Genomic DNA, 12,203 nt, shown 5'->3' with positions numbered 1-12,203 from the left:
GAATGTTTTGTACAATAAAGCATGTGTTGAAGATTGTGTTGTTTGTGTGCGTGTAACAAGTGCTGTTCATTACTAGTTAGTTCACTGATTAGTTAGTTACCTTGTTAGAGCAGAGCCAGGTTAGTTCAACTAACTATGAACTAGCCTGTCCTAGCTGGTTATGCTAACCAGAGCATGTTCTAAATGTGTTCTGAGTCCTCTTACTGTCAGTAAAGACGAGTCCAGGAGACATTTGAGTGCAGATAAGGCGATCGGCACACGTTTACTGGAGTAAATAATCAGAATACATTAAGAGTAGTACTACCACAGAGCCAGGTAGTACCACCACAGAGCCAGGAAGTACTAGGTGAGTGGTAGTACTTCAGGCACCACATCATCGCGGGACCAGCAGGAATCGGTTTCATATATTTTAATGATGGGAGACTTCGTGACTCTTCTCCACGACGACGGGCACCTCGTCTCTATGGCAACAGGCCTACAGGAGCATATGGGTGTGGCGATAGACATTCACTGACCCTTTAGTGTATGAGGGTAGCTCTGCCTGTCATGCTAAGCTAACGGCTACACACAGCGACACCTAGGCACTCCATTTCCCAGAATGATTTGCAAAGGCCACTATACAAGTGGTGGCCAGTCCGATTCCAACAAACTCCTCACCATGGCAACAGGGGGAGGACAGGGGCATCCCAGCGTCACGTGTGTACGTGTGTGTACGTGTGCGTACGTGTGCACGTGTTTGATCAGCAGAGGGCGGGGGTCTCCGTCTGGTCATTGTCTGTGGCAGAGCTTTGTCTGAGGGGTGTGGCCAGCCAGTCTGTGGGTTGAGGGGAGGGGCTTATGCTTAAAGGCTCTCCTATTGGAGGACTAGGGCATGGGGACGGGGTCGACAGCTCTGTGCTGCTACTAGCTCCGCCTACACTTTTATCTTCTGACCCTCCTCCCTCCCCCATCCCGAACTCTGACCCCGCCCCCCTGTTCCCGAGACCTCCTGGGTTGTGGGCGGGGCCAGGTGGGCTGTGGGCGGGGCTTGGTGGGTGGTGGGTGGGGCCAGAGGAGTTGAGAACCTCTGTGATGATTGCGGCCGTCTGGGCGACCCAGTCCAGCCCTGGGGGGGCGGGGACGGGGGCCGCGGGCTGGAGAGGGGCGGGGGCCGCGGGCTGGAGGGGGGCGGGGGCTGCGGGCGGGGCTGCCCCGGGGGGCGGGGCCCCGGGCGGGGGGGCAGGGTGCGTGTTGTTGTTGAGGTTGTCCTGCAGGGCGGTCTGGTTGGCCGCGCCCGCCTGCTGGTTCTGCAGCAGCAGCTCCTGGATGCGGATCTGCTGCAGGATGGCAGGAAGCTCGTAGTGGTGGAAGAAGTAGATCATGGAGTGCTGAGGAGGGAGGGGCGGAGTTAGGACAGGGAGGAGGCGTGGTTACAGTCAGAAAGGGTTACACCCTGGCTTAAGGGGTCTTCTGGGGGTTAAGGGGTCGTCTGGGGGTTAAGAGGTCTACAGGGTCGTGGTCTAGGGGGTCTACGGGGTCCTGGTCTAGGGGACTGACCTGGATGAAGAGCCAGGAGGTGACCAGTGCCAGGCTGCTGTACTGCCCGTTGAAGCGGTAGTGGTACGCGTAGAAGGCAAAGTGGTACAGGTAGAAGAACCTGTGGAAACAACAAAGACTTCCGTCACCACGACCCCTCCGTCACCACGACCCCTCCGTCACCACGACCCCTCCGTCACCACGACACCTCCGTCACCACGACACCTCCGTCACCACGACACCTCCGTCACCACGACCCCTCCGTCACCACGACACCTCCGTCACCACGACCCCTCCGTCACCACGACCCCTCCGTCACCACGACCCCTCCGTCACCACGACACCTCCGTCACCACGACCCCTCCGTCACCACGACCCCTCCGTCACCACGACCCCTCAGTCACCACGACACCTCCGTCACCACGACACCTCCGTCACCACGACCCCTCCGTCACTACGACCCCTCCGTCTCCACGACATTCAATCTCCTCTTCGGGTAGGGGCTAGTCTTACCTCAGCCAATCAGGCTCCTCTTTTGGGAGGGGTTAGTCTAACCTCAGCCAATCAGGCGCCTCTTGGGGAGGGGCAAGTCTTACCTCAGCCAATCAGGCGCCTCTTGGGGGAGGGGCAAGTCTTACCTCAGCCAATGTCGTTTGCTGGTGTTGGTATGGCAGCAGATGGCGTCGTACTGATCGGCCAACCACACGATGAGGATGATGTAGAACGCTGTGGTCGTGTCATTGAAGAACTCCGACATGATGGCCTCCATGCCTGAGGGGGGCAGCAGAGAGAAGGTCATGCTGGGGTCAGAGGTTAGAGATCAGAGCTCAGAGTGCTGGGGGCAGAGTGCTGGGATCAGAGGTCAGAGTGCTGGGGTCAGAGGTCGGAGTGCCGGGGGCAGAGGTCAGAGTGCCGGGGTCAGAGTGCCGGGGTCAGAGGGCTGGGGTCAGAGGGCTGGGGTCAGAGGTCGGAGTGCTGAGGTCAGAGTACTGGGGTCAGAGTACTGGTCAGAGTGCTGAGGTCAGAGTGCTGGGGTCAGAGTACTGAGGTCAGAGTACTGGAGTGCGGGGGTCAGAGTGCTGGGGGCAGAGTGCTGGGGTCAGGTCAGAGTGCTGGGGGCAGAGGTCAGAGTGCTGGAGTGCTGGGGTCAGAGGTCAGAGTGCTGAGGTCAGATTGCTGGGGTCAGAGTGCTGGGGTCAGAGTACTGGTCAGAGTGCTGAGGTCAGAGTGCTGGAGTGCTGGGGTCAGAGGTCAGAGTGCTGGGGGCAGAGTGCTGGGGTCAGAGGTCAGAGTGCTGGGGTCAGAGTGCTGGGGTCAGATGTCAGAGTGCTGAGGTCAGAGTACTGGTCAGAGTGCTGGGGTCAGAGTGCTGGGGTCAGAGTGCTGGGGTCAGAGTCCTGGGGTCAGAGTGCTGGGGTCAGAGGTCAGAGTGCTGGGGTCAGAGGTCAGAGTGCTGGGGTCAGAGGTCAGAGTGCTGGGGTCAGAGTGCTGGGGTCAGAGGTCAGAGTGCTGGGGTCAGAGTACTGGAGTGCTGGGGGCAGAGGTCAGAGTGCTGGGGCAGAGGTCAGAGTGCTGGGGTCAGAGTGCTGGGATCAGAGGTCAGAGTCCTGGGGTCAGAGTGCTGGGGGCAGAGGTCAGAGTGCTGGGGTCAGAGTGCTGGGATCAGAGGTCAGAGTGCTGAGGTCAGAGTGCTGGGGGCAGAGGTCAGAGTGCTGGGGTCAGAGTGCTGGGGTCAGGGGTCAGAGTGCTGGGGTCAGAGGTCAGAGTGCTGGGGTCAGAGGTCAGAGTGCTGGGGGCAGAGGTCAGAGTGCTGGGGTCAGAGTGCTGGGATCAGAGGTCAGAGTGCTGAGGTCAGAGTGCTGGGGTCAGAGTGCTGGGGTCAGAGGTCAGAGTGCTGGGGTCAGAGTGCTGGGGTCAGGGTGCTGGGGTCAGGGTGCTGGGGTCAGAGGTCAGAGTGCTGGGGTCAGGTCAGGTTGCTGGGGTCAGAGTGCTGGGGTCAGAGGTCAGAGTGCTGGGGTCAGAGGTCATCTTGGAGGTGGTGGTCTTACCAACGAGGGCCAGGATGACGGTGAGCAGAGGAGCCGCGGGGAAGGCGATGGTCATGTTCATCTCCAACATCTGGAGCAGGTCCACTGGGGGCAGAGGGGGCCGGTCAACAGCAGGTTAGCACCTCTAAACTAATGCTAGTAACTAGTAGAATGGTTTATAGCTGTTAACCAGGTCCACTGGGGGCAGGTCAACACCTGGTTAACACCTCTAAACTAATAGTAGTTAATGTAGTAGACTAGTTGAGGTGTTAACTAGGTTAACACCTCAACTAGGACACTAGTTACAGTTCGGTCTGCCCCACATCCATCCTACGGATGAGGTGCCCTTGAGCAAGGCACCTGAAACCCCCAGCTGCTCCCCGGGCGCTGCACCACAGCAGCCCACTGCTCCGGGAGGGCCGGTGTACCCCCATGTGTGGACCTGTGTGTGGGGACCCCCATGTGTGTGGACCTGTGTGTGGGGACCCCCATGTGTGTGGACCTGTGTGTGTGGGGACCTCTGTGTGTGTGTGGGGACCTCTGTGTGGGGACCTCTGTGTGGGGACCTGTGTGTGTGGGGACCTCTGTGTGTGTGGGGACCTCTGTGTGTGTGGGGACCTCTGTGTGTGTGGGGACCTCTGTGTGTGTGGGGACCTCTGTGTGTGTGGGGACCTCTGTGTGTGGACCTCTGTGTGGGGACCTCTGTGTGTGGGGACCTCTGTGTGTGTGGGGACCTCTGTGTGTGTGGGGACCTCTGTGTGTGTGGGGACCTCTGTGTGTGTGGGGACCTCTGTGTGTGTGGGGACCTCTGTGTGTGTGGGGACCTCTGTGTGTGTGGGGACCTCTGTGTGTGGGGACCTCTGTGTGTGTGGGGACCTCTGTGTGGGGACCTCTGTGTGGGGACCTCTGTGTGTGTGGGGACCTCTGTGTGTGTGGGGACCTCTGTGTGTGTGGGGACCTCTGTGTGTGGGGACCTCTGTGTGTGGGGACCTCTGTGTGTGGGGACCTCTGTGTGTGGGGACCTCTGTGTGTGGGGACCTCTGTGTGTGTGGGGACCTGTGTGTGGGGACCTCTGTGTGTGGGGACCTCTGTGTGTGGGGACCTCTGTGTGTGGGGACCTCTGTGTGTGGGGACCTCTGTGTGTGGGGACCTCTGTGTGTGGGGGGACCTCTGTGTGTGGGGGGACCTCTGTGTGTGGGGGGACCTCTGTGTGTGGGGGGACCTCTGTGTGTGGGGGGACCTCTGTGTGTGGGGGGACCTCTGTGTGTGTGGACCTCTGTGTGTGTGGACCTCTGTGTGTGTGGACCTGTGTGTGTGGGGGGACCTGTGTGTGTGGGGGGACCTGTGTGTGGGGGGACCTGTGTGTGGGGGGACCTGTGTGTGGGGGGACCTCTGTGTGTGGGGGGACCTGTGTGTGGGGACCTCTGTGTGTGGGGGGACCTGTGTGTGTGGGGGGACCTCTGTGTGTGGGGGGACCTCTGTGTGTGGGGGGACCTCTGTGTGTGTGGACCTCTGTGTGTGGGGGGACCTGTGTGTGTGGGGGGACCTGTGTGTGTGGGGGGACCTCTGTGTGTGGGGGGACCTCTGTGTGGGGGGACCTCTGTGTGTGTGGACCTCTGTGTGTGTGTGTGGACCTCTGTGTGTGGGGACCTGTGTGTGTGGGGGGACCTGTGTGTGTGTGGGGGGACCTCTGTGTGTGGGGGGACCTCTGTGTGGGGGGACCTCTGCGTGTGTGGACCTCTGTGTGTGTGTGCGGACCTCTGTGTGTGGGGACCTGTGTGTGGGGACCTGTGTGTGTGGGGGGACCTGTGTGTGGGGGGACCTGTGTGTGTGGGGGGACCTGTGTGTGTGTGGGGACCTCTGTGTGTGTGGGGACCTCTGTGTGTGGACCTCTGTGTGTGGGGGGACCTCTGTGTGTGGGGGGACCTCTGTGTGTGGGGGGACCTCTGTGTGTGGGGGGACCTCTGTGTGTGGGGGGACCTCTGTGTGTGGGGGGACCTCTGTGTGTGGGGGGACCTCTGTGTGTGGACCTCTGTGTGTGGGGGGACCTGTGTGTGTGGGGGGACCTGTGTGTGGGGACGACCCTAACCTCATCAGGGCCGTCCCACTGACTAGCGGCTCTGGAGCCTCCAGGAAGTGTGAAGAGTTACCTGTGAAGCGCTTCTTACCTATGAACACGAAGATTTGATGGTGGGAATATCTCAGCAGCATGGAGACGGACAAGGTCTGCTTGGACAAAAACCGCACAGTTTAGCTCATCTGACCTGCATAAATCCCCCTTAACGTAGCTACCCAACCCCCTAGCCTAGCTAACCCAACCGCCTAGCCCAGGGGTCGGCAACCCTAGGCATGCGTGCCACCACTGGCACGGGGCAGCATAATCATGGGCACTTAAAAAAATTAATGAAATAAAATAAATATTTTAATTTTATTATTATTATTAAAATAATTCACAGCACAATGCGGCAGCATAATCATTACTAGCCCTACTAGCTTAGCATACCAGCCCTACGAGCCTGGCTTACCCAGCACCCTAGCCTAGCTTACCCAGCCCTACTAGCCTAGCTAACCTAGCCCTACTAGCCTAGCTAATCCAGCCCTACTAGCCTAGCTAACCCAACCCCCTAGCCTAGCTAACCCTGTCCTACTAGCCTAGCTTACCCAGCCTTGCCAACCCAGCACTGCTAGCCTAAACTTGCTAACTCAGCACTGGTATCTCCAGGAGGGGACCTCTGAGATAGACCATCAGAGCGTAGCTCAGGCGTTCCTTACAAAGATGACCATGATGAGGAAGGCTGCCAGGTAGGAGGTCCGGGCCATCCACATGCTGACGAATCTGTAGTGTTCCCCGGAAACCACGTTCCTCAGGAACCCTGAAGGACACCAACAACACACAACTGAACCAGGTTCTCCTGGTCCTAGAGACCCCTGGTCCTAGAGACCGGTTCTCCTGGCCCTAGAGACAGGTTCTCCTGGTCCTAGAGACCCCTGGTCCTAGAGACAGGTTCTCCTGGTCCTAGAGACAGGTTCTCCTGGTCCTAGAGACAGCTTCTCCTGGTCCTAGAGACAGCTTCTCCTGGTTCCAGAGACAGCTTCTCCTGGTCCTACCGACCTCTGGTCCTAGAGACCGGTTCTCCTGGCCCTAGAGACAGGTTCTCCTGGTCCTAGAGACCTCTGGTCCTAGAGACCGGTTCTCCTGGCCCTAGAGACAGGTTCTCCTGGTCCTAGAGACCTCTGGTCCTAGAGACAGGTTCTCCTGGTCCTAGAGACAGGTTCTCCTGGTCCTAGAGACAGGTTCTCCTGGTTCCAGAGACAGGTTCTCCTGGTCCCACAGACCTCTGGTCCTAGAGACCGGTTCTCCTGGTTCAAGAGACAGGTTCTCCTGGCCCTAGAGACAGCTTCTCCTGGTCCTAGAGACAGCTTCTCCTGGTCCTAGAGACAGCTTCTCCTGGTCCTACAGACCTCTGGTCCTAGAAACAGGTTCTCCTGGTCCTAGAGACAGGTTCTCCTGGTCCTAGAGACAGGTTCTCCTGGTTCTAGAGACCTCTGGTCCTAGAGACAGGTTCTCCTGGTTCCAGAGACAGTTTCTCCTGGTCCTACAGACCTCTGGTTCCAGAGACAGGTTCTCCTGGTCCTAGAGACAGCTTCTCCTGGTCCTACAGACCTCTGGTTCCAGAGACAGGTTCTCCTGGTCCTAGAGACAGGTTCTCCTGGTTCTAACCTTTGTTCTCCTCGTTCTCTGCCAGGGCCTTGACACTGGACATCAGGATGTCGTCGTATCCCAGGAACTCATCCAGAAGAAACCGACTGAAGCTGTCCCCAAAACACTGATCCTTCATGGGGTCTGAAGAAGAGTGTGAGCAGAGCATTATAATATAGATAAGATCATTATAATATAGAGAAGAGCATTAAAATATAGAGCCGAGCATTATAATATAGAGCAGAGCATTATAATATAGAGTAGATCATTATAATATAGAGCAGAGCATTATAATATAGAGCAGAATTAATAATAGAGCAGAGCATTATAATATAGAGCCGAGCATTATAATATAGAACAGAGCATTATAATATAGAGCAGAGCATTATAATATAGAGCAGAGCATTATAATATAGAGCCGAGCATTATAATATAGAGCCGAGCATTATTATACAGAGCAGAGCATTATAATATAGAGCCGAGCATTATAATATAGAGCCGAGCATTATTATACAGAGCAGAGCATTATAATACAGAGCAGAGCATTATAATATAGAGTAGAGTATAATAATATAGTAGAGTATATCCTAATAAACAGTATAGTATATCCTAATATACAGTAGAGTACAGCAAAAATCTCTAGACTCAGTACAGTGACGTACCGAGCGTCACCACCATCACCGGGATGCTGAGTCTCTGTCGGGTGTTCTGGGACAGACGCAGGAACCCGTACTCCAGAGAATACTCCACGATGTACTCCTCCTGGGGCCAGACTACACACACACACACACACACACACACACACACACACACACACACACACACACACACACACACACACACACACACACACACACACACACACACACACACACACACACACACATGACAACACTGTCTAACCCCTAAATCAATGACTGGTCTGTACAGTGTATCCCCAACCTGCTCCTTAATGACCCGTCTTTGAACTGTCTAACCCCTACTGCTCCCTAATGACCGTCTATGAACTGTCTAACCCCTACTGCTCCCTAATGACCGTCTATGAACTGTCTAACCCCTACTGCTCCCTAATGACCGTCTTTGAACTGTCTAACCCCTACTGCTCCCTAATGACCGTCTATGAACTGTCTAACCCCTACTGCTCCCTAATGACCGTCTATGAACTGTCTAACCCCTACTGCTCCCTAATGACCGTCTATGAACTGTCTAACCCCTACTGCTCCCTAATGACCGTCTATGAACTGTCTAACCCCTACTGCTCCCTAATGACCGTCTATGAACTGTCTAACCCCTACTGCTCCCTAATGACCGTTTATGAACTGTCTAACCCATGCTGCTCCCTAATGACCGTCTATGAACTGTCTAACCCCTACTGCTCCCTAATGACCGTCTATGAACTGTCTAACCCCTACTGCTCCCTAATGACCGTCTATGAACTGTCTAACCCCTACTGCTGCCTAATGATCGTCTATGAACTGTGTAACCCCTACTGCTCCCTAATGACCGTCTATGAACTGTCTAAACCATGCTGCTCCCTAATGACCGTCTATAAACTGTCTAACCCATGCTGCTTACCTTTAGCAGGAGCCTGGCTGAATGACAGGTCCTGGCTGCCGTTAGCCCCGCCCCCTCCGCTCAGCGTGGGCTTCAGTCGGGGTTCGATGTCCAGCTGGAACTGAGAGACAGACAGATGGACGTGAGTTAGTCAACACATGAAGGAAGCAAACTGGATCGGAAGTTAACAGAGAGGGTGGGAGATGATTGGTCAGATGTTGTAGGTGGTCGATGTCTAATGAGGAATACCAAATAACTTTGAAGAGTGCTGGATTCGGTCCAAACTGAGTTCTTCAGTGACTCGTCTTGGTTAGTCTCTCTTAATGTGTTGTAGTGTTGTTTATTTGCCTTTTGTTAAAGTGTCTGTACTGTCTGCATGTATTCCTTTATTGTGAAGCGTCTTTGATTACTATGAAAAGCGCTGCAAAAATATTATATTATTATTATTATTATGGTGTGGTATCATATGGTATTGTACCGTATGGTACTAGGGCTGGGATAAATGATTCTTTTTTAAACGATTAATCTAGCGATTATTTTTTCAATGCATCGATTAATCAAACGATTCATTTTTTCAGTTCGATTTTCGATTCGATTCTCGATTATCTCCCCATTAATTGACTAATAGCAATTAATACATGTTGATTTACATATCTGAATGAAAAAAATATGAATTCCTTAAAGGGGACCTATCATACCACCAGGTGTGAGTGTGATTAGCCATTACAAGCCGTTTTCAAAATGTGCAGCATTGTGACATCACAGGTGGACGTGTCCACCTAGATCTTTGCTGGATAGATGAGCAACGTTTACTTCAGTCCACTGGCTAGGCTGGTAGACTGATCTATCCAGCGCACATCTAGGTGGACACGCCCACCTGTGATGTCACAATGCTGCACATTTTCAAACCTGCTTGTAATGGCTTATCACACTCACACCTGGTGGTATGATATGCCCCCTTTAACATTGCAATACATGTTTGTTGCCTCTAAATTCCAAAATAAAGGTGCAAAGTAATGCATTCTTAGAATACTACGGTGCTCGGTCATCTGCAGCTGCTACCGGGTGGCGCCTCTTCAGGTGCTGGTGCATTGCCGTGGTGCTAGAATGGAAAGTCACCTCCATTTTGCAAAGACGACATATCAAGGAATCGTTTCCTTTTACATTAAAGACTTCCCATACTTTAGAGGAACGAGTGCGTGGCGCCTGGCACTTATGTAGGTCTGAGGAGCCGCTCGCGTTGCTGCTACGCTCCGGCGCCGCCATCTTAGTTTTGGGTTTTTCGAATCAACGCGCATTTTTCGCGTCAACGTAATTTATGCGTCGACGTCATCGATGACGTCGCGCGTTGTCCCAGCCTTATGTGGTATGGTAGGGTCCCCTGTGGTTCCCCCCCCTAACAGCGCTACCTTCACCGAGCTGTTGTCAAACATCTCCAGAGTCATCTCCTCCTCCTCCTCCTCCTCGCCGCCCGGCTGCAGTGTGAAGACTCCGCCCCCTGTGCCCGGCTCCTCCTCCTGGCCCCGCCCCATCAGCAGCACGGGGGCCCGGGTGGAGTTCCTCTGGATCTCCACCCGCAGGACGCCGTCGCGGGGCCACTCCTCCCGCACCGCCTCCAGGCAGCGGATGGGTGAGCGGGAGAAGACGATGTGGATGTAGGCCAGGATGAAGAGCACAAAGAGAGCCTGGGGAGACAAAAGACCAGCATGAGACCAGCAGGAGACCAGCATGAGACCAGCATGAGACCAGCATGAGACCAGCAGGAGACCAGCAGGAGACCAGCAGGAGACCAGCAGGAGACCAGCAGACCGGGAGACCAGCAGGACGGGCGGAGGAGTAGAGCTGGAGGTGTTGTGGGGGGTGGAGGTGTGTATATATATATATTTTGGGGAGCAGCGGTCTACCCGCTGTCTAAACCTGTGATAGTTGAGTCGTTTTAGCTAATCCCTTTACACGTCACAGTTAGAGGAGGAGAAGTTACCTTCAGCAGGACGAAGAACTCAAACACCCTCCTGAAGGAGGGCGGGAACAGCCGCGCGTAGGTCACCGCCATCTTGAAGAACAGCGCGTGGAAGAGGCGGTCTCGGACGTTGATGAGGGGGTTCTGGTTGATGTTGGGGTTCCTCAGCCGGTTGTTGTTCAGAGGAACGTTGTTCCCGGGGCCTTGGTTCTCAGACATCTCGTTATCCCTTAGCTCCTCCTTGCTGGCACAACGATATCGGGGTCAGAAGCAGGAGTATTAGAAGTACTACTAAGCCGAGTATATCTCAACGCCCCCTGGTGGCGGTCTAGAGGCCGACGGGAGACATCTGGATCTGTGCTCTGCTCAAACGCCCAGAAGACGCCAGGGGCGGATATCCAGGTTTCTCTTTCCACAAGCACATATGACCCTAAAAGATATCCTGATATCCTAACAACTCAAACGGTCTCTCAGCAGGCAGTGCATCAGAAACCAGTCAGCAAAGGCTTGACTGGTCACTTTATATCCTTTTACATGCAGTTCAAATCCATTCGCACCAATAAACCAAAAGTCTTACATTACACACGGTCTAGTTCTACTACTGTCAGTACAACTAGTACAATAACATAGTTATACTCCTACTATCGGTGCTAACTAGTGACTAATTAGTACAATAACAGATTTATACTACTACTATCAGTACTAACTAGTGACTAACTAGTACAATGCAGGAAGATTTTGTTCTCTAGCTGTGCTGAAACCAAAGTTCTACTAATACTACCACTACTAACTAGTCAATAACTAGTACAGTAAGAATTGTGACAATAGGATATTATCTTCTGCTAGCTGGTAACTAGTAAAATAACAGAGTTATACTACTAACTAGTCACTAACTAGTACAATAAGTGTTCTGTAACCACAAGATGGTCTTCTCTTGCTAAACCACATCAATAACATCGCATCTCCTCCTCGCTGATTAAAGCGTCTGGTCACCTGGAGGACAGACGGATCACCTCCCCGCTGTGTCAGTCCGAGGCCACACCTCTATAGATGTAGATGTATATATATATATGCTTGCATAGATCTGTGTACCTGATGGTATAGTCATCTCTTAGATGACAGATCTTCAGAACGCCTCAGAGGAGCTGCTAGCTAGGGTTAGCTGCTAGCGCTGGCTGCTCGGTTAGCCGCCCCCGGGAGCTTTAAACCGGTTTAAACATGTACTGTATCCGACATGTGTCTCAAAACCGAGCATCACATCCGATGTATGTCCTATGGAAAGATAATCGGCGTTCGCGATCCATAATAACGTGATTATCGATCCCTGATCAGCTAATAAGAGCGCGTCGCCCGGGCCCGAACGACAACAAGCAACCGGGTGTGGAGGACCGCGGAGGAGCCTGCTGGGAACACCTCCGATAAAATCCACTGACGTGGGTTTAAATGT

The 12,203-nt window shown here is 53.9% G+C and overlaps 2 protein-coding genes across 2 annotated transcripts; both read right to left on the bottom strand.

Moving 5' to 3' along the window:
• Positions 1-227: 227 nt before the first annotated feature.
• LOC115555505 (membralin-like) lies at positions 228-1,739 on the bottom strand. The gene is made up of 2 exons (XM_030372398.1): positions 1,537-1,739; positions 228-1,367 (listed from the first exon to the last, which is right to left on the bottom strand). The coding sequence occupies exon 2, from the start codon at positions 1,359-1,361 to the stop codon at positions 741-743; it is 621 nt and encodes a 206-aa protein (XP_030228258.1). The 5' UTR covers positions 1,362-1,367; positions 1,537-1,739; the 3' UTR covers positions 228-740.
• Positions 1,740-2,149: 410 nt separating this feature from the next.
• Positions 2,150-12,146, bottom strand: tmem259 (transmembrane protein 259). Its single transcript, XM_030372397.1, has 10 exons — positions 11,849-12,146; positions 10,778-11,000; positions 10,206-10,481; positions 8,818-8,917; positions 7,905-8,015; positions 7,264-7,386; positions 6,315-6,415; positions 5,711-5,768; positions 3,564-3,647; positions 2,150-2,286 (listed from the first exon to the last, which is right to left on the bottom strand). Exons 2-10 carry the CDS (start codon positions 10,973-10,975, stop codon positions 2,150-2,152), a joined length of 1,188 nt encoding a protein of 395 aa, XP_030228257.1. The 5' UTR covers positions 10,976-11,000; positions 11,849-12,146.
• Positions 12,147-12,203: the final 57 nt, after the last annotated feature.

The sequence above is a fragment of the Gadus morhua genome, chromosome 12 (genome assembly GCF_902167405.1).
Source record: "Gadus morhua chromosome 12, gadMor3.0, whole genome shotgun sequence".
Classification (NCBI taxonomy): Eukaryota; Metazoa; Chordata; class Actinopteri; order Gadiformes; family Gadidae; genus Gadus; species Gadus morhua.
This window is presented reverse-complemented; position numbering and strand designations above follow the sequence as displayed.

What these genes read in the sequence shown, in the direction of transcription:
- LOC115555505 (XM_030372398.1), bottom strand. Translation starts at nt 1,361, where the DNA reads ATGATCTACTTCTTCCACCACTACGAGCTTCCTGCCATCCTGCAGCAG.
- tmem259 (XM_030372397.1), bottom strand. Translation starts at nt 10,975, where the DNA reads ATGTCTGAGAACCAAGGCCCCGGGAACAACGTTCCTCTGAACAACAAC. An exon ending in CAGCCAGGCTCCTGCTAAAG is followed by an intron (nt 8,016 to 8,817) that starts GTAAGCAGCATG and finishes GTGTGTGTGTAG; the next exon opens with TCTGGCCCCAGGAGGAGTAC. An exon ending in TCAAATCTTCGTGTTCATAG is followed by an intron (nt 3,648 to 5,710) that starts GTAAGAAGCGCT and finishes CTCTGCCCCCAG; the next exon opens with TGGACCTGCTCCAGATGTTG.